A 20,431-nucleotide genomic window follows, 5' to 3' on the forward strand; every position below is an offset into this window, starting at 1 on the left:
TGGTGGACAGGGACGCAGTAGACAAGTGACCACAGTGTGGCTGGAAAGAGCAGTAGTGCCAGGAAGTCCTGGGGAGAACATAAGGGTGGGTGTGTGGGGAAGGGGTCTCAGCATTGGTAAGGGCGGGGAGCGGGTGTCAAGCAGCGTCCTTGGCTGGGTTCAGTGTTACACAGCACGGTCCTTGGCACAGAACCTTGTGAAAGTCTCAGTGACCCCACCTGTGGTAAAAAGTGGCCCTTCCTTCTTGTGATGGACTGTATCCCTCTGATTCAGGAATTTCAGAAGGAGCTGAGCCAGTGGAGGAAAGACCCCAGCGGAAGCAAGAAGAAGCCCAAATACTCTTACAAGACAGTGGAAGAGTTGAAAGCCAAGGGCAGGATTAGCAAGAAGCTCACTGCTCCCCAGAAGGAGCTTTCTCAGGTCAAGGTACGGGGCCCGTGGATGCCTGGTCCAGGATGGGGGCTTGGAAGACACGAAGTTACCCACACACCAGAGCAGTCACCGAACATTTGCGCGTAAGGTTCCCGCTGGCCTTGCATCCTGGGTCTGCGCGTGCTGCGTCTGTGGCGTGGCGCAGCCTGTGCCTGCTCCCTGCACGCACGCTCAGGCCCATCGCCGTCCCAACCCTGTGCCAGGCGCTCCTTGTGGCATGAGAGTGCTAAATCGAACCATGTCCCCAGCTTTCTCGAGCTTGCTGTCAGTGAATTTAATGATGTTCCTGTCATTCTGTTGCTAGACCGTTAACATTTCTGGTTTGGTTTGGGGCAGGTTAGTTTGTGTATAAAGGCTTGTCTTTGTTTTACAGCTGTTAAAGGCTTGTCTTTGTTTTACAGCTGTTAAGGATAGATTCCTAGAAGTGCAGTCACCAGGTTAAAGTCTTTAAGGCTCTTAAATCGTGGGAAGGTTGCACTAACTCACTTCTGGAGCAGGAGTGGGCCCTCAGGGCATCCCAGCATTGCATTTAAGATGATTACCACTGTTCCGTACAGATAGTCTCTGAGGCTTTTCCATTACTGTTCCTAGTGGCCAGAGAACATTGGTGACAGATGTCTGTTGTAGGGGACATAGCATAGGAGATACAGTGTGTGTGTATTACGGAAAGTCGAGTGGGGTTCTCAAAGGTCAGGGTGTTGTGTATCAGGTCACTTGGGGACCTGGTGAGAAGCGCAGATGCCCAGGTCACAGCTGGAGATGTTGAGGCTGTAGATCTAGACGGGGCCTGAGGGCTCATGCTCAGTTATTTTCCCCCAGGTATTCCTGATACGGGTGGTTCAGAGATTACACTCTCACCTCAGGTGAGAAGCTTCTGTGTCAGCACAGCCACGTTCTCGTTTCCTCAGTCGCCTTCAGACGTTGAAGTTAGCTCATTTCCTCGGTTGCCTTTGTGGCTTCTGTATGTTTCATGTTGTTTTTAAATTAAAAAACAACTATTATTACAGAGCAGTATGCAGTACGTTTTAGACAATTAGGAAATAGAGGCAAAAATACTAGAATTACTTTCCTTTCCCATAAATGACCGGTTTTCACACCTGTGATGTACATCCTTCCAGGTGTTTTTGTCTAAATATGCATTTTTTTACCAAAATACGATATTTTGATTGTGTATGTTGTCCGATTGCCTGCTTTGATCAGTACAGCCTCTACTTTTCCATGAAAATAGACTTTCATCTCAACTAAATAGTCCACATTCATATTTCATCAGTTTTGCTAAAAAGTCTTCTCCGTCCGGTTGGTCCAGAGGGACCGAGTCAAGAACCGGTTGGTTGGTTGTACCTGGTTGTTTTGTCCCTGGAGTCTCTTCCAATCTGGCGCAGCCCAGGCCCCACTTTGAGAAACACCGCCCTTCTCCAGCTCTGCTGAACGGTGGGGTTTTGACACGTTCCCACTAGCGTCGTGCCTTCCCCGGGCTCAGGTGTGTGTCTAACAGGGCAGCAGTGGTGAGCATTAACCCGCGTGCCCCCTGCCACTTCTCCAAGGTCATAGACATGACGGGCCGGGAGCAGAAGGTCTACTACAGCTACAGCCAGATGAGCCACAAGCACAGCGTCCCCGACGACGGGCTCCCGCTGCAGGCACAGCAGCCGCCCCAGCCCGGCAAGGAGGCCAGGGCCCCCGGCTTCGCGCTGCCCGAGCTGGAGCACAACCTGCAGCTGCTCATCGACCTCACGGAGCAGGAGATCATCCAGAACGACCGGCAGCTGCAGTACGAGCGAGACATGGTGGTCAACCTGTCCCACGAGCTGGAGAAGATGTCGGAGGTCCTGGAGCACGAGGAGCGGGTCATCTCCAACCTGAGCAAGGTCCTGGAGCTCGTGGAGGAGTGCGAGCGGCGCCTGCAGCCCGGCTGCGGTGACCCCCTCACCCTGGACGAGTGCGCCCGCATCTTCGAGACGCTGCAGGACAAGTACTACGAGGAGTACAGGATGTCCGACCGCGTGGACCTGGCCGTGGCCATCGTCTACCCGCTCATGAAGGACTACTTCAAGGAGTGGGACCCCCTCAAGGTGAGTGGGCGGGGAGCCCGCCGCGCTGCCTCTCCTCCGGGGCAGGCCTGGGTGCGAGACGGTCCAGGGGGCAAGGGGGCCGTCAGCCGGCTGCCTCTCAGCTGCTGTGTTTCTCCTCAGGACTGTACGTACGGCACCGAGATCATCTCCAAGTGGAAAAGCCTCCTGGAGAACGACCAGCTGTTGTCCCACGGCGGGCAGGACCTCTCGGCAGATGCCTTCCACAGGTGCTCCTCGGGGGGGACGGGGGTACTGCCTGTGTGAGCCCTCGGCCACGTGCCGGTGCTGCTCGGTTCACCCCACGCCTGTCAAGTGGCCGTTGAGGATCTGCCTGTGTTGCGTGCTGCCGTACCCTGGGAGTGAAGAGACGGCCTGTCTCCAGTGAGGGGAAAAGGCAGGTGGTAACCAAGGAAGTGGACAGATAAACCCAGGCTGCCACCTGGGTCCAGCAGTAGAGAATGACAAGGGTGCCCACCTGTGTATGCGTACCTGTGGGGGGGGGGCACAGGCCTCTCAGGGGAGGTGACGTTGAAGCTGTGACCCAAAGCATGAGGGGCGTCGGCTGTGCAGACAGAGCTTCAGCTGGGGAAGCACATGGCGCTTGGGGGTGGGGGCGGGACCCGGCAGCAGCCCTGCCAGGGAGGCGGGTGCTACTGAGGAGACAGGCCCCAAGGCCAAGTGGGCGGCCGGGGCGGCCGGGAGAGCAGGGTCGAGGCAGGCGCACATCTGGCCGACACATGGGCCGGTCCGATGGTTTTGTGTGACTGGATTGCCCCACTGTTGCCATTTTCATTCTTACCCTAGAGGTGGGTGGTGGTGTACCTCGCACACGTGGAAACCGGTCAGTGCTTTGGGCCAGCCGCCCTCTGCCTTTCTCGCATAGGCTGATATGGGAAGTCTGGATGCCATTTGTTCGAAATATCGTCACTCACTGGCAGCCGAGGAACTGTGACCCGATGGTGGACTTCCTGGATAGCTGGGTGCACATCATTCCCGTGTGGATCTTGGATAACATCCTGGACCAGCTCGTCTTCCCCAAGCTGCAGAAGGAGGTGGGGCCGGGCGTGGCAAACGGTTGTCATCAGGAAGCACGGGGATTCGTTTCGCGTTTCTCTCCATCCTCTCACTGCTGTTACAATGCCCAGAATTCACCAACACGGCCACTGTTCTGTAATGTTAACTCCAGCCCTTTGCTCAGCACTTTCCCCCAAAACCCCCCCTTAATAGGGAATCCATTTACTTGGCTTCTTTAATAAAATCAGAACTGTGCCACTTCTGAGATTTAATACAAATTGCATGGGTCTATTGGTGGGTCGGTGTCCCTGTCTGGGGAAAACGTAATGGAGACCGTGTCGCCCATACACGCGCCAAGGACGGGGCCCTCGGCCCGGAGAGCGCGGGGGTCGCTGTGTGACTGCCCCGCAGGCCGCGTGAACTGCTGCCTTTGCCCCGCTCCTCCCGCTGCTGCAGGTGGAAAACTGGAACCCGCTGACAGACACCGTCCCCATCCACTCGTGGGTCCACCCGTGGCTGCCGCTCATGCAGGCGCGCCTGGAGCCGCTCTACTCCCCCATCCGCAGCAAGCTGGCCAGCGCCCTGCAGAAGTGGCACCCCAGCGACTCCTCGGCCAAGCTCATCCTCCAGCCCTGGAAAGATGTCTTCACCCCCGGCTCCTGGGAAGCATTCATGGTCAAGAACATAGTGCCCAAGCTGGGTGAGGAACCGGGGAGGTGCATCCAGGTCGAGCAGCTTCGGTGCCTGGTTTCTGTGTCTGGCGGTAACGATGGTGCTGCTTAAAAACATGGCCTTCAAGCTCTGAGTGCATGATATTTCTCAGTATAAGAGGTGGCATTTTGTGCACTGAGGCCGAATATAAACGTTAACCAGGCCCCTTTCTGCACTAACTGCATCAGACCCTGCCTGCCTCCTGATTGGTCCGGTTCGGGCCTTTGCTGACAGTATAGCCACAGGTGTTCTGAAATTTTTGTCATACTGGATTCTAAAAATAGAGCTAAAAATAGAGCTATTTCTGGATTAGAGAAGAAAACAATTTTTAAGAATTGCCAAGAGAGCTTCAACTTGACCTTTAAAAGCAGATCGAAGGCCGACATTGTCTGGTGACGCCACTGCTGTGTGGCTTTGCCTTAGAGGCTGGGTTTCTCTTCCAGGGATGTGCCTCGGGGAGTTGGTCATCAACCCCCACCAGCAGCACATGGATGCTTTTTATTGGGTCATCGACTGGGAAGGGATGATCTCTGTCTCCAGCCTGGTGGGGCTTCTTGAAAAGCACTTCTTCCCCAAGTGGCTTCAGGTACGCTTTGTTTCGCTTTGTTGGGGGTGCGTTGGGGACAGGGAGGGAGTCACTGGAGTCACTTGGGTGGCAGTGCTGTGGCCACACAGTGAAGATAAACTTCACGGCAAGGTAAGAATGAGGCGGGCAGGAACAGCGAGCGAGCACTTTACCACTTTACTGGATATTTGCCACGCGCCCGATGCTGTTCTAAGCACTTGGTCTGATCACCCCCACTCCTCACAACAGCCCTGTAAGGTGGGGGCTGGTATCGCTTGTGTGGGTGGGAGGCCGAGGTGCAGTTTACACGCAGGGCACTTAGCTACCGAGCTGACCCCCTAAAACCCCTGCAGGTATCATCAGCTTGTAGGAGCAGGACCCAAACAAAACAAGTGGCCCCTTTGGAAGTTTTGCTCCCATTTGTTGCCACTGTGGATGCAGGTTTCTTATTTGTTCCCTTTTGGCAGGTGCTGTGCTCCTGGCTCAGTAACAGCCCAAATTACGAGGAGATCACCAAGTGGTACCTGGGCTGGAAGTCCATGTTCTCAGACCAAGTGCTGGCGCACCCATCCGTCAAGGACAAATTTAACGAGGCACTTGATATCATGAACAGGGCGGTGTCCTCCAATGTCGGTGAGTGAGGGTTCCATTTTGTGGAGGTCCTGGGCCTGAGCTCCATCCACGTTTCTGAGCGTGGAAATGACACAGAGTTTTCAGGTACCAGTGGGCTCGCCGTCGCCTCCAGGGCACACAGACTCTTGCCCACAAGACCCATCACATAGTTGTTTAGCTAGCAGCCACTCCCCCACCCCCTGGGGCTGGGAGGGGGGTGTTCTTCCTGAATGGACGCTCACTTAAGCTGGGTCTGGGCTCTTCGGCATGTCTGCCTGGCCGGCGCTCTGTGGCCACTCCAGTGTAACAGCTCATGGTGTGGAGCAGGGTGACAGTCTAACTCTTAGTAGCTGCTTAACCTCTTTAGCCCGTTTTCTTTACCTGTAAAGCAGTAGGAAGGACCCACTTCCAGGTTTTTATTAAGAACCGAGGGGGACCTAGTTACTGTTCGTGGATGGTACTCAGTAGGCGGTGTCTTTGGTGTGTCAGAAGTAGGCAGCTGACTGGTCCATTTACTATCTGTTCCCAAACTACTCAGTTCTAGGGAAGTCCCTCTGCCTATATCAGTTTTGGGAGCCTACTCAGCCAGTCCTGTGTTAAGAGTGTGCTCACATCTCAAAGCAAAGGCCAATGGAGCACCTAGTCTAGCCGTGTTTCACAGAGAAGCTCAGCAAGGTCAAGAGCTCATTCAAGGTCACAGAACTACAGAGTGGCAGCTGGGATTGTAATTTCCCGAGGCTTTAATTCTGCTTAGCCTATTACATGAAAACGGAGTTAGAATTCATAGACACATCCTGCATTTAATGAGGCAAATATGTGTCTATGGTCTCTACTTACCCAGGTCCTTCCAGGGACATCAGTGGGCCATCTCTGTTCTCATACTCTAGCCATCCTTCCTCAGCCACCCTGACCCCAAGCTCCCGGAACAGTTCCCCATTTGTACCCCCCTGTTACCACTGGGCATTTGTGGTCCTGTATTATCCCTTCATCTGTGAAGCTGAAACATCTGTGTTTCAGCTCCCCAGATATAGTAAAGTTCTTCCAGGGCTGGGGGCCTGTATGGGTAAGTTAAATATGTAACTAGTATAGGCCATATGTCTTCAGGGTTCTAAAAGCTGCCCTGGGGCAAGTGTGGAGTGAAGACTCTAGCAAGAAGGGAACAGAACAGTGGCTAATGACTGTCAAGGTTTCCGGCCCATAAGAATAAATCCCTTGCTGATGCTTTTTTATTATGTGGAATATTTAATAATCTCTGGTTGTTAGGTGTTAACCAGAAATTTTTATGCGACTGCAGTCAGCTGGCCACACTTCCCCCAAGGTGCCTGATCAGCTGGTTTATTTTAAACCAGCGCTCTGAGGCACCAGGAGGCCTTAGGAGACGGCGCCTGTGGCATACCCAGCCCTAGGCCGAGTCGGCGTCTCCATCTCTGTCACGCTGGGACCTGTCCCTCACCCCCTCTCTGTATCTGCCAGGCGCCTACATGCAGCCCGGAGCACGGGAGAACATCGCCTACCTCACCCACACGGAGCGCAGGAAGGATTTCCAGTACGAGGCCATGCAGGAGCGACGGGAGGCTGAGAACATGGCCCAGAGAGGCATCGGCGTGGCTGCCAGCTCCGTGCCCATGAACTTCAAAGACCTCATTGAGACCAAGGCTGAGGAGCACAACATCGTCTTCATGCCCGTCATCGGGAAGCGACACGAAGGAAAGCAGCTGTACACCTTCGGCCGCATCGTCATCTACATCGATCGGGGCGTGGTGTTCGTGCAGGGGGAGAAGACCTGGGTGCCCACCTCCCTGCAGAGCCTGATTGACATGGCCAAGTAGACCGCGGCACCTGCCACGGACGGACTTGTGAATAAACAAACAGTATTTTAAGTCATAGCCGACGTACTTCCTGCTCACTCTGAAAGGGGACTCACTGCAGTCCCTCCGTGGCGACCGCCTCTGCCGACACATCACAGCGGGTTCAGGTCAGGGGCTGAAGGATCCTCCGTCTTGTTCCTGATGATCTCGAGATCCTCACAGTCCTGGTAATCTGGTTCTTCCCGAAAGGCCCAAGTGTCCGTGGAGAGTTGTGTTAGCTTTTGTACAGGAAACCAGTGGACGGAGGTGTCATTAAATACGTCTGTGTACTGTGAGGTCTGAGGGAATGCCAGCTCCTCCACTCCTTTCACAATCTGAGCGGGAAAATTCAGAAGTAAAACAAAACCTTGAGAGTCCCAGTAAGGCCCACCCTCCTGGGTTAGATTCCCGTTTTACTGTTCACCGCCACCTCCCAGGTTAATTCTTTTAAAAAAAATGAGTAAGGTATTTTAAGTGCTTTGTGCAATGAGTTGGAAGCCCCAAGGGCAGTGCCTACAGCAGACTCTAGATACTAAGAATGGAGGAAATAATTAAAAAATGAAGCGATGCACTAAAACGTCCTAGCTTTCTGGAACACAGGCCCCTCGCGAGAGCTGACAGTGCTGTAACCTCGCTGTGCCTCGGTTAGCCCCTCGGGAGCTCCCGCCGCTACAGGTGAAGGCAGAATTCTCCGGGGTAATGGAGATGCATGTATGATGTCCCACCCCAGCCCCTTCACTCAGGCAGATACCTTTGCAACATACGGATAATGTTTCTGCAGAATCCTTGTCAACAACCTAGAACAAAAATTTTAATTCTGATTAGGCGGTTTGAAAGTGGTTTCATTCAACCTAAGACACAGAAGGGCAAGGGGACTGAAATAGATAAAAAAATCTTTTAAAAATGTGGGATACAGAGTAGGTTAAATATTTAGGAGAAGGTGTGAATGCCCCAGTCAGTCACTGCCCGTTTCATCAGGGAAAAATGACAGACACCGAGGCATCGTGAAGCAGGAGGATGTTATGTAGCTGTAAGAAGAGAAATCAAATGTTTTCTCCCCATTTTAAAAAGCTGTTTCTGCCTGTCCTAAGGGAAGGGAGGAATTATTGGCAGAAAGACTCCTTAACTTGCTTCCCAGCTTGACTCAGGGCTGACGTCTCCCAGCTCCAACCCTCTGTGCAGGTTCCCATGGAAAAGGCTTTCCATGTGTGAAATGTTTCCTGCTTGCAGGTCAGTCGTCTGAGGAATGGGTTCACCTCAGGGCCTGGTGGCACCTCGGCGTTCCCAGGCTTACCTTTCCTCGAGTCCTCTGAAACTGTTCCCAACGATGACCATCTTGGAAAGGGCATCTATGGACCAGTTCCTCCATAGAAGGTTGTTGTAGAGCGCCGTCCCACAGTGGAGCATGTAAAAGACGGTGGGCTCGCCGTACACGCTCCGTTTTCCTTCCTGGGGTACAACGTGCAGAGGTGTAAACACACTTCTTACAACAAGGTGAGGGAGAGGGAAGGGCAGAGTGATAATGAGCTGTGAGTTCTCACCGCCAAAAAATGAATGTAATTCTGTGTGGTGCTGAAGGATGTGTTAGCTCGCTTGCAGTCATCTTACAAAAGAAAAATGCATCAAATCAACTAGTGCACCTTCAACTCACACATTACATGTCACCACAGGTCAATGTAGGTGGACAAATAATGAGCTGAGGAGAAGGCAAACTGAAGCATCAAATGGGAAAAAACTCCTACTACGTTCTCTTGCGGAATAGTTACATTAGTAGTGCACGTGAAATCTATAGCATTATAACGGAACTAAAAGTCAAGAAATCATGAAGTCCAGAAAGAACTCGCGTTTACTTAACAAACGCGTGTCCCATGAACGCAGAAGGCTCTGGACTAACGAAGGGGCAGCTTGGGTCCGCGACAGCAGGGCAGGAGGGACAGCAGAGGTCACTGTCTCTCAGGTACTGTGTTTTCCTGAGTCACTTTCTGCAGATCCCTATCGTAACTCAGTCCTTTTCAAACGTGCCCTGGGGGTCCAGTCACCGCCTCTTGAGAACCTCTGCTCTACGCCATCTCTGCCACCTCTCCGGCAGGAACAAGCCCCCTGGCCCTTGCTGTCTGGCGCCGGCGACCCTAGGCCTCTCTTCTCTCCCTGCAGCTTCCCTGGCCCATGACACACTCGCCATGGTTCCTGAGCAGCGGCTCTGGGCTCTCAGCAAACTCCCGGGAGACCTTCAAATCCCAGCTCAGACCCAGGAAGCCCTCCTGGACCCCCGGAACAGCACAGGTGTCCTCCGTCTCAGTTCCTTAGACGTGGCTCTGCTCGTGTCCACTCATCATGCACCTGTCCACAGCCACGTGCCCTCGGGCTCCCCAGAGCTCCTTGCCTCGCACAGAGCGGGCACTCAGAGCTCAGGATGACCTGAGCTGAACGGCAGTGTTTTTGGACCCCGCCAACATCAGAGACTGACTCTCCTCTCAGCTGGGCCTAATTTTCATGTTTCATAATAAGCAATGAGATGGCGATTCAGAACAGAGAGGAATAAAATGATTCTATGATCCCCAAGACAATGCCTGACTAAACGTAGCGGTATCAGCCTAGAGTTGCTCCAGCCCCTGGCTTGTGCAATGACGTTTTTTCCAGAGGTCTCAGAAATCTTGAATCCCAGCCTTTTTAGGGGGTGCAGGGTGGGCCAAGCACTTAGCCGTACCTCTCAGCCAGGCGCTATGCGTGTGACTGGGCTACGGCTTCCCTCCCCCAGGGCAGGGCACGCTCCAACCGGAAGGACCTCATTTGAGGTATGGAGACTGTGCCCTCTTTATTCTCCTGCAGCAACAGTAAATACCAACTAAGCATAAAATTGGGACACAATTCTTAACGAGAATTTTGCCAACCTAACGTGTTTGTGCCATTGTGTGATTTTTTTTCTTCTGACAGGCACAACATAGGTCCAAACAGGGTAACAGACCAGCCACATACGGACGCCCTGGGGAGGAGGCACTGCTAGTACACAGAGCCTGGCGCCCAGGGACAGGGCCCGGGGTCAGCTTGGTGAGCAGCTGCCCGGCGCTCCCTGCTCCCCTCTCTTAAGCCACGTACCTCGTTCTCACTGAGAACAACCACACCAAGGGTGCTAAGAACCGCAATTTCCAGCTGGCTAAACAGAGGGTCATACACCCAGCAGTGACTTCTGGGTATCTGCAGAGGGCAAATGAGTGGCTTAGTCAACATCTGTGTGCACAAGGCCAAGGAAGGAGACAATAAGGAAGGATACCAAAATTTACCTGGCACTTTTCCAGAAAGAGAAGCAAAAACGCGAGCTGGTTTCTAGCTATGACGCAGGTGGCGAAGTTCCCAACGCCGTAACACACACACTTCAAACGGCAGGATCCTGTGACTGGGGTCTCTTCTGGGACGGAGCCAGGGGCCACATCTGACTCACCTGGTGATGAGTCGAGATGCAGGCTTCCAATGGCTTCTGAAAGAGGCCCCACAGGGGCCTTCAGCTGTTCCAGATGTTTCCTAAGACACCTGTTGACGGTTTCTGAAAGAGCAGGCCCAGTACAGTCAGAGGGCACGCTCTGACCCTGAGAACGAAATCATCCACAGACCCAGGGAGAAGAGGCGCAGGCTTGAAAAGGCTTCAGCTCCTCAGCAAAAAGGGCGGCTGGCCTCGCTCCCGAACATGCCTGGGACAAGCCGCCACGTCCACCCAGAACTGATGGCTGTCCGGTCCCTGGCTACCCACAGCCTACAGCCGAAGGGAACGTTTCAAGCAAAAATCAGGTTTCATTCATGGGCACAGTGTCCATCTAATGCTCATGTCAACTCATTCTAATTTAATAATAGGCAACCTGGTAAATGCAAGTTATGGTCTGAAATACCTACTTTTTTTAATAATAAAGAATAGAGGAGCAGAGCTCTCAAAATGACACTATAAATAACGGAATAAGAATATTTAATGTGTAACAAACTAAAAGAAAAATAGGTAGGCTGGGGCTTCTAGACAGTAATGAAAAATACTCTGTCTAAATCGTTTCACAGAGTGGTGAGTTCTCTTGTCTCTCCTTCTCTCATACTGGTACTGAATTTAGCAGAACAAATCTGTACGTAGAACAAAACAAAAAGCAAACAGCCCTATATTCCCATAATAAGATACCAGTTTTGACTTATCAGCAAAGATACCTTTAAATAAGACCCAGGCTAGGAAAGGTTGCACGAAAAGCTGGCTCTTTTCCATCCATGCTGGTCAAAGAATCAGTAAAAGCTTTTTTTGGAAAACAACTTGACAGTGGATATCAAGTTGATCACTTCCACCTCTGGGAATATATGCTAAGAAGATTACCCTAAATTTGGTAAAAGCTTTATGCATAAGGGTACTCATTGAAAAATTACGTATATTGGGACTTCCCTGGTGGCCCAGTGGTTGACTCTGCGCTTCCACCGCAGGGGGCAGGGGTTTGATCCCTGGTTGGGGAAGTGAGATCCCACATGCTGCATGGTGCAGCTAAAAAAATTTTTTTAATTAAAAAAAAATTTTTAAGTTTTGATTACTGTTTAAAAAAAAGAAAAATTATGTACAATAAATTTAAAAAAAAACAACAAAAAAGGAAACAAACTAAGTGTCCCTCAATAAAAATTACAACTATGGTATATTCACGTTGTGTATTAATATTTATGTTGCCACACATTATGCTTAGGAAGAGATTATAACAGCATGGGGTGGGGTCTACAATGTAACGTCAAGGGGAAGAGCAGGATAAATATAAATTTCAACAACACTGATAATGACAACTAACGTTTACTGCCTCCTGTGCAGCAGGCAAGCACTGTTGTAAGCACTTTACTGAATGCCTCATTTGATATTCAAAATTACACTACAGGATATGCACATTTTCATGTCCATTCCACAGATAAAGAAACTGAGGACCAGAGTTAAGTGCCAAAAGACACACAGTTTGAAGGGGGAAGTCAGAATTAGAACCCAGCATGCACACCACTCTGTGAAGCAAAACATCATCCAATGAGAGGTGGATTCCATGCTTTGCCCACATCCAGGCCCTCCTCCCACCGTGACTGCCTCCAGCCTGAGCCAGATGGTACCCACCTAGTGCTGAACTCCAGAAATCAGAGATAAGCAGGTCCTCCCTGTTGAGAAAAAATGGCGTGGTCATCTCTCATCCCTTTCAGGGCTGCCCTAACAGGGACCTTCCTCCTGGCCGGGATGTGGGGATGGTGGAGCACCCTCAGACGCAGAGTCCACCTGTGAGACTGGAGGAGGGTACCAGGTGAATATGGCCAGAGACAGAGCAGAGCTGCTGGGGCTCAGAGAGGGCAGGAGAGAGGGCTTCCTGGAGGAGGCACCTGATCCCTGGGGACAGGTCTGGGTCTTGGCACACAGGTGCAGCTCCACAATTGGTGGTTAGATGCAGAGATTTAGCCTCTCTGAACTTTAGTTTCCTCATCTCTAAAATAGGGATAAGAACCGCACCCATCAAAGAGGGTTACGGGAGGAGTGAAATGGGTTAACACTCAACATAGTGCCTCGTACAGAGCAGGTACTCAATAAATGGCCTTTGTTACTACAAATAATTCCAAGGTGAAAGAAAGTAAAAGAAGGGACAAAACCAAGTGTCTAGGCTTTCTTTAAAGTCAACTGTTTTCCACAAACCAGAGCAAAACACAGTCAATAGTTAATTTAAATGAAATGAATGAATTCTCCAATCAAAAGACATAGAGTTGCTAAATGGATTAAAAAACAGGACCCATCTATATGCTACCTACAAGAGAATCATTTCTGATGTACGGACACACAGACTGAAAATGAAGGGCTAGGAAAAAATATTCCATGCAAATATAAACCAAAAGAAAGCAGAAGAGCTATACTTCTATTAGACAAGATAGACTTTAAAACAGAGACATACCAAAATTTATGGGATGCAGCAAAAGCTATTCTAAGAGGGATGTTCATAGTGATAAGTGGCTTCCTCAAGAAACAAAAGTCTTGGGACTTCCCTGGTGGCGCAGCGGTTAAGAATCCGCTTGCCAATGCAGGGGACACGGGTTCAAGCCCTGGTCCGGGAAGATCCCACATACCGCGGAGCAACTAAGCCTGTGTGCCACAACTACTGAGCCTGTGCCCTAGAGCCCAAGAGCCACAACTACTGAGCCCATGCACCACAACTACAATAGAGAAGATCAATAAAACTAAGAGCTGGTTCTTTGAAAAGATAAAAATTGACAAACCGTTAGCTAGACTCACCAAGAAAAAAAAAACAGGGCTGGTCCGGGAAGATCATGAAAGAGGAGACATAACAACTGATACCATAGAAATGAAAGAGGAGACATATAACAACTGATACCATAGAAATATAAAGGATCATAAAGACCACTCGGAACAATTACATGCCAACAAACTGGACGACCCAGAAGAAATGGATAAATTCCTAGAAATATATAACCTTCCAAGACTGAATCATGAAGAAATACAAAACCTGAACAGACTGATTACTAGTAAGGAGGTTGAATCAGTAATCAAAAAACTCCCAACAAACAAAAGTCCAGGACCAAATAGCTTCACTGGTGAATTCTACCAAATATTCAAAGAAGAATTAATACTGATCTTTCTCAAACTCTTCCAAAAATAGAGGAGGAAGGAACACTTCCAAACTCATTTTATGAGGCCAGCATAACCCTAGCAAAACCAGACAAGGATGCCATAAGGAAAGGAAATTACAGGCCAATACCCCTGATGAACATAGATACAAAAATGCTCATCAAAAATATTAGCAAACCGGGGACTTCCCTGGTGGTCCAGTGGTAGAGAATCCACCTTACAATGCAGGGGACACATTCCCTGGTCAGGGAACTAGGATCCCACGTGCCGCGGTGCAACTGGGCCCATGCGCCACAGCTACTGAGCTGGTGCACCTCAACTAGAGCCCGCGTGTTGCAAACTACAGAGCCCATGCGCTTTGGAGCCCGCGAGTCACAACTAGAGAGACAAAACCCACACACAACGAAGGGCCTGCACGCCACAACGAAAGGTCCTGCGTGCCTCAATGAAGATCCTGTGTGCCGCAACTAAGACCCGACGCAGCCAAAAATAAATTAAATAAATAAATCTTTTAAAAAAATTAGCAAACCGAATTCAAAAATACATTAAAAGGATCATACACCACGATTAAGTGGGATTTAATATTCCAGGGATGCAAGGTTGGCTCAACATCTGCATATCAGTCAACGTAATACATCACATTAACAAAATGAAGGATAAAAATCACATGATCATCTCAATAGATGCAGAAAAAGCATTTGACAAAATTCATTCTCCATTTATGATAAAAACTCTGAACAGAGCAGGTATAGAGGGAACATAACATAATAAAGGCTATATACATACGGCTTTTTCACTGGAGAGTAAGCCTTTATTACGAAGAATGCTCTGGATGTATTTTAAATTGTTAGTTTTCCCCTCCCTCTGCCAGAGGCACCAGGTGATTTTTCTTGGCTCTTTACCGTAAGGCCCTGGTTGGGTTCCTGGAGGTAAAGCCCAGGAAAGTTTGGGGGTGCCCCTAGGACTGCAGCCCCCAGAAGTCTCTCAGAGACTCACACTAGTCCTCGCTCAGCTTCCAGGAATTCATCAAAATGATCATTTAAGTGTTCTCACCAGTTTATGGCTCTAGTGGCTTCTGCTTCCGAAGTATGACACAGTGGGATAGCTTTCCCAATCAACAGGAGAACACTGAGAGCTGTTCAGAATGTGTGAAGTCTGACGCTTGCTCAATGGTAGCTTTGCTGCCTCTGAATCCTAAAAATGGCCTTGCCCTTCAAGACAAACTAAGTCTTTCAAAGCTGCATTGATTGCCCTTTATCTCCTTTTGTTTGCAGTTCTTGTACCTATCATCAGAATAGTGGCAGGAGATGAGTAAATTAAAGGAGCATGTGTACAATGCATCAGCAGAAATTATGTCTCTGGGGAAAAAAAACCGTGCATTTGGAATAGGAAATAAAAGGAGAAGTGAAACTACTGAATAACATCACTAATGATTTCAGGCTAAAAGATTGGGAACATTCTCAGACATTGAAAAATATCACTTTAATTCAAGGTCCGCCTGGACCCTCAGGTGAAAAAGGAGAGAGAGGTCCCACTAGAGGCGGTGGTCCACGAGGCATTCCAGGTCCAATAGGTCCACCAGGTCCTAAAGGTGACTGGAGACCAACTGGCTTTCCTGGAAGTTGAGGATTCCCAGGACCAATGGGGAAGACAGGGAAGCCAGGGCCCTTTTAAGATCAGGTGGGTTGGCAACTATTGAAGCCCGCGTGCCTAGAGCCCGTGCTCCGCAACCAGAGAAGCCACCGCAATGAGAAGCCCGCGCACCACAACGAAGAGAAGCCCACGCTCGCCGCAACTACAGAAAGCCCACGTACAGCAACAAAGACCAAACACAGCCAAAAAAAAAAAAAAAAAGATCAGGTGGGTTGGGCGGGGCACCCTGTGCTACCATCTCGTTAAAAGGCTCTGCACAAGTCATCAGCACAACTGACTCCAAGATCCCTTTGTGTCTCCTCCAAACGACCCTTGGTTCCCGTTTGGTACCCAGCTTCCACATGGCTTCCTCTCCTGGGTGTTGGTGCTGTTTGGGCCTCTGCTCCCACACTCACATCTCTCCCCACTCCAATACCCCACCATCACCACCACCCCCAGCACCCTGCGCTGGGATGCTGCCCATGCCCTGCCTGGTGGACCGCTCCTCCCAGTCCCCAGGAGTCCTCTGCCACCCACGCACCTGCTGTCTTACTGAACCTGATGAAACCCACTGGGTTCTAGGAGAAACCCCATGGGTACTGACTATATGTGGATTCTTTACATCGAAAACACTAGTCTCAACCAGAGACAGGGAGGCCAGAAAAGAAAATCCATTCATTTGTTCACTCATTCATTTGTTCATTCAGCATATGTTCATTGGTGTCCCTTCTGGGGCTGGACTTAACAGCTAATAAGATAGTTATTGTCTCTGGCCTTACAGAGCTAACTGTCTCTGAAAGACACAGACATGTAAACAGGCAATTATACAACACAGCAGAGCTATATGGGGGGAAGAACAGGGCTCTATAGGTGTTCAGAGGCAATCAAGATTTTTAAATTCCTTAGAATTTTAACAAAGTAATATTTGGTTAATATACCTTCTTGTCTTATTCTCCAAATTACAGCTTATCTTTTTCAAGTTTTATAGTGAAATAAAGTAAAGCTGGGGCAGTTCATTCAACACATTTGAACCAAACACCAAAACTTGTTTCCTTAAATTAACTGTCCATTTCAAGCAATAATATTTTGATCATAAAAAACAAAAATGCTGACGTTTATTATTCTAAAAAGCTCTTTGCATTTTATGCCTTAAATATCCAGTATAGATCGTGGAGAAAAAGAAATATTTCAGTAGAGCTGGAGACATTTTGTGTAGATGAAGAAAGGGCTAAAAATGACAAACGAGAAAAAGAAAAGGCAAACCAAAAAAAAAAAAAAGGAAAAATGTGGGATTCCATATTATTTTTGAATCTCTCTCTATTAATTAACAGATCACATTTTCACAACCATCCTTTTCTTCAAGGATAACACGCAGTCCCAGGATTCACAGCATTAAGGTTCTAGTAGAATTCTAAGTAGCGTGCCTGTGTGTATCTCACCACTTCCATTCCATCCCCTGTAAAATTGGCATTGTAACCCCTACCTCCAGGGTTATTGTTAGGATCACATAAGATACTGCATGTATGAAGATGCTCTGTAAAATCATAAAGTACTTTAAACACAAACACAAAAAAATAAAGTCTATATATGACAACCCCACAGCTAACATTATTCTCAACTATGTAAAGCTGAAAGCCTTTCCTCTACAATCAGAAACAAGACAAGAATGCCCACTATCAACACTTTTATTCAACAAGGTACTGGAAGTCTTAGCCAAAGCAGTTAGGCAAGAAAAAGAAATAAAAAGAATCCAATTTGGAAAGGAAAAAGTAAAATTGTCACTATTTGCAGATGACATGATACTACAGATAGAAAACCCTAAAGACTCTACCAAAAAACTGTCAGAATGAATAAACAAATTCAGTAATGTTGCAGCAGACAATCAGTACACAAAAATCTGTTGCATTTCTATAGACTAATAATGAACTATCAAAAAAAGAAATTAGGAAAACAATCTCAGGGAGGATCAAGATGGTGGAGTAGTAGGATGTGAAGCTCACCTTCTCCCACAAGTACATCAAAAAAACATCTACATGAGGAATGATTCTCACAGAATATCTACTGAACGCTGGCAGAAGACCTCAGACTGCTAAAAGAGCAAGAAAATCTCCATGTAACCAGGTAGGACGAAAGGAAAAAAAAAAAAAAAAGAAAGTGAGAAAGGAATCGGGACAGAACCTGTGCCCCTGGGAGGGAGCTGTGAATGAGGAAAGGTTTCTACACCCTGGGAAGCCCCGTCACAGGTTGGGAGATTGGCCGGGACAGACAGAGAGCTTCAGAGCTTTGGGGAGAACACAGCAGCCGGTTTGCGGCAGACAGCGGACTTCACAGACGGTCAGTGCCGCTGCCCTGCACTCCCCAGCCTGAGACGTGCGTCTGCCGGCACAGGCAGGGGCTGGGTGCTGGAACTTGGGCTTCAGAGATCAGACCCTGAGAGAGGGCTGGGGGCAGCTGTGTGGAAAAAAGCTCAGGGCGGGGGATGAGGGGCTGGAATCTGTGTGACCACAACTGAGGGTGTATGCAGAGGAAGCCCAGACCACCTGAGAGGCCAGGTGACATTGTTTGGGGGGTGTGACAGGGGAGGGGCAGGACCCACCACTGTAGCCTTTTTCCCTGTGTGCGTGCTCGCAGAGGGCAGGACACTGCATGGGTTCCAGGGGCAGTTGTGACCTGCCGCTGCCACCCACCCAGATGCCAGGAGCAGTTGAGGGCCGCCTCCCACTGTGTGCTCAGGGGGTGCACCTAAGCCAACACTGCCACCAAGAACCCCAGGACTGGGCATCAGCCAGCACATCTGCACAGCCCTATCAAGGGCACAATGCCTAGCACATGCTGAAGAAAGAGACGACAGGCATCCATACTAAAAACAACCCTGGCACCAAATACATTAACCCTCCACATATAAATAGCCCTCCGGAGCCACAGTAAACAACTGTTTCTCCTAAACTCACAGAGTAAGAGAAATGTAAGTAAAATGAAGAAGCAGAGGAACAACTCCCAGTTAAAAGACCAAGAGAATTCCCCTGAAAGAACAATGAAACAGACCTCTTCAGTCTAATAGATACCGAATTCAAAAATGAGATAACGAAAATACTGAAGGAATTAAGAAAGGCTATCGACAGGAATGCAGAGTACTGTAAAACTATAAAGAGGAACCAAGAAAAATTAGAAAACTCATTTACAGATACGAAAGCTGACCGAAAGGCAATGAATAGCAGAATGAATAATGCAGAAGAACGAATAAGTGACCTTGAAGATAGAATAATGGAAATCACCCAATCAGGACAACAGACAGAAAGCCAAATGAAAAAAAAATGAAAGCAACATAAGAGACCTACAGGATAATATAAAGCATGCATAATAGGGATTCCAGAAGGGGAAGAAAGAGACAAGGGGATCGAAAATGAATTTGAAGAAATTATGGCTGAAAACTTCCCAAACCTAAAGAAGGAAACAGGGGCTTCCCTGGTGGCGCAGTGGTTAAGAATCCGCCTGCCAATGCAGGGGACACAGGTTTGAGCCCTGGTCCAGGAAGATCCCACATGCTGCGGAGCAGCTAAGCCCATGCACCACAACTACCGAGCCTGCACTCTAGAGCCTGCAAGCCACAGCTGCTGAGCCCACGTGCCACAACTACTGAAGCCTGTGCCTAGAGCCCGTGCTCTGCAACAAGAGAAGCCACGACAATGAGAAGCCCGTGCACCGCAACTAGAGAAAGCCCACACGCAGCAATGAAGACCCAACACAGCCAAAAATAAATAAATTAAATAAATAAATTTAAAAAAACAAAGAAGGAAACAGATATCCAGGTACAGGAAGCACAGAGGGTCCCAAACAAGATAAATCCAAACAAACCTACGCCAAGACATATAATAAAAATGGCAAAAAGTTAAAGAGAAAGAGAGGATTCTAAAGGCAGCAAGAGAAAAACAAAGAGTTAATTACAAGGGAACACCACCATAAGGCTATCAGTCAATTTCTCTACATAAATGTTGCAAGCCAGAAGGAAGTGGCAAGATATATTCAAGGTCCTGAAAGGGAAAAATCTGCAACCTAGGATACTCCACCCAGCAAGATTATCATTTAGAACAGAAGGAGAGATACAGAATTTCTCAGACAAGCAAAAACTAAAAGAATACAGCAATACTAAACCTATCCTAAAGGAAATATTGAAAGGTCTTCCCTAAATAGAAAAGAAGTAAGAATATATAGGAAAGAAAGAATCACAATGGTAAAGTAAATCACTTCAATAAGCCAGTACACAGATTAAAAAAAATATCAAAACATTTCTGTGACAGCGATGATAACCACAGTGAAGAGCAAAAGGGTGAACGTGAAGATGTAACAGAGGACGTCAAGATCATAAACTGTGGGGAGGGGCTTCCCTGGTGGCGCAGTGGTTGAGAATCTGCCTGCCAATGCAGGGGACGCAGGTTCGAGCCCTGGTCTGGGAAGATCCCACATGCCGCGGAGCAACTAGGCCCGTGAGCCACAACTACTGAGCCTGCGCATCTGGAGCCTGTGCTCCGCAACAAGAGAGGCCGCGATAGTGAAGAGGCCTGCGCACCGCGATGAAGAGTGGCCCCCGCTTGCCGCAACTAGAGGAAGCCCTCGCACAGAAACGAAGACCCAACAGAGCCAAAAATAAATATAAAAATAAATAAATAAATGAGCCTTCCCTAAATTAAAAAAAAAAAGAAAGAAAAGCAGCTTCATTATTAAAAAAAAAAAGTAAAACACATTTCTTAAAATAAATAAATAAATAAATAAATAAATAAATAAACTGTGGGGAGGAGAGTAAGGAAATGCAGATTGTTTTTCCTTAGAAAGTGTTTGAGCCTATATGAGTACCGGTCTAAGACAAGTAGATATAGGAAGGGGGTAACATACATGAAAAACAGGGTAACCACAAATCAAAAACATACAATAGATT

The 20,431-nt window shown here is 48.7% G+C and overlaps 2 protein-coding genes across 6 annotated transcripts in view; one reads left to right on the plus strand and one right to left on the minus strand.

Moving 5' to 3' along the window:
- The window catches only part of TFIP11 (tuftelin interacting protein 11), a 29,884-nt gene extending 22,335 nt beyond the window's left edge, over positions 1-7,549 (plus strand). Inside the window, exons 6-13 of the mRNA XM_059893821.1 lie at positions 274-426; positions 1,977-2,504; positions 2,625-2,731; positions 3,388-3,556; positions 3,975-4,218; positions 4,673-4,815; positions 5,262-5,427; positions 6,880-7,549. Of these exons, the coding sequence (XP_059749804.1) occupies positions 274-426; positions 1,977-2,504; positions 2,625-2,731; positions 3,388-3,556; positions 3,975-4,218; positions 4,673-4,815; positions 5,262-5,427; positions 6,880-7,235 (1,866 nt within the window). The 3' untranslated portion in view covers positions 7,236-7,549. The remainder of the gene's footprint in view (positions 1-273; positions 427-1,976; positions 2,505-2,624; positions 2,732-3,387; positions 3,557-3,974; positions 4,219-4,672; positions 4,816-5,261; positions 5,428-6,879) is intronic.
- Positions 1-20,431, minus strand: part of SRRD (SRR1 domain containing) — a 39,548-nt gene that overhangs the window by 10,361 nt on the left and 8,756 nt on the right. Inside the window, exons 2-9 of one of the 5 annotated variants that reach the window (XR_009497173.1) lie at positions 12,358-12,398; positions 10,535-10,794; positions 10,350-10,448; positions 8,548-8,702; positions 8,005-8,050; positions 6,921-7,588; positions 3,304-5,787; positions 77-2,857 (exon numbers count right to left, since the gene is read on the minus strand). Coding sequence is in view for 1 of the 5 variants with exons in the window: in XM_059893829.1 (XP_059749812.1) it covers positions 7,367-7,588; positions 8,005-8,050; positions 8,548-8,702; positions 10,350-10,448; positions 10,535-10,794; positions 12,358-12,398 (823 nt within the window). In the remaining 4 variants the exon portion in view is untranslated. The other 4 variants (XR_009497174.1, XR_009497171.1, XR_009497172.1 and 1 more) reach the window with 4 other exon arrangements.

The sequence above is a fragment of the Balaenoptera ricei genome, chromosome 14 (assembly GCF_028023285.1).
Source record: "Balaenoptera ricei isolate mBalRic1 chromosome 14, mBalRic1.hap2, whole genome shotgun sequence".
Lineage (NCBI taxonomy): Eukaryota > Metazoa > Chordata > Mammalia > Artiodactyla > Balaenopteridae > Balaenoptera > Balaenoptera ricei.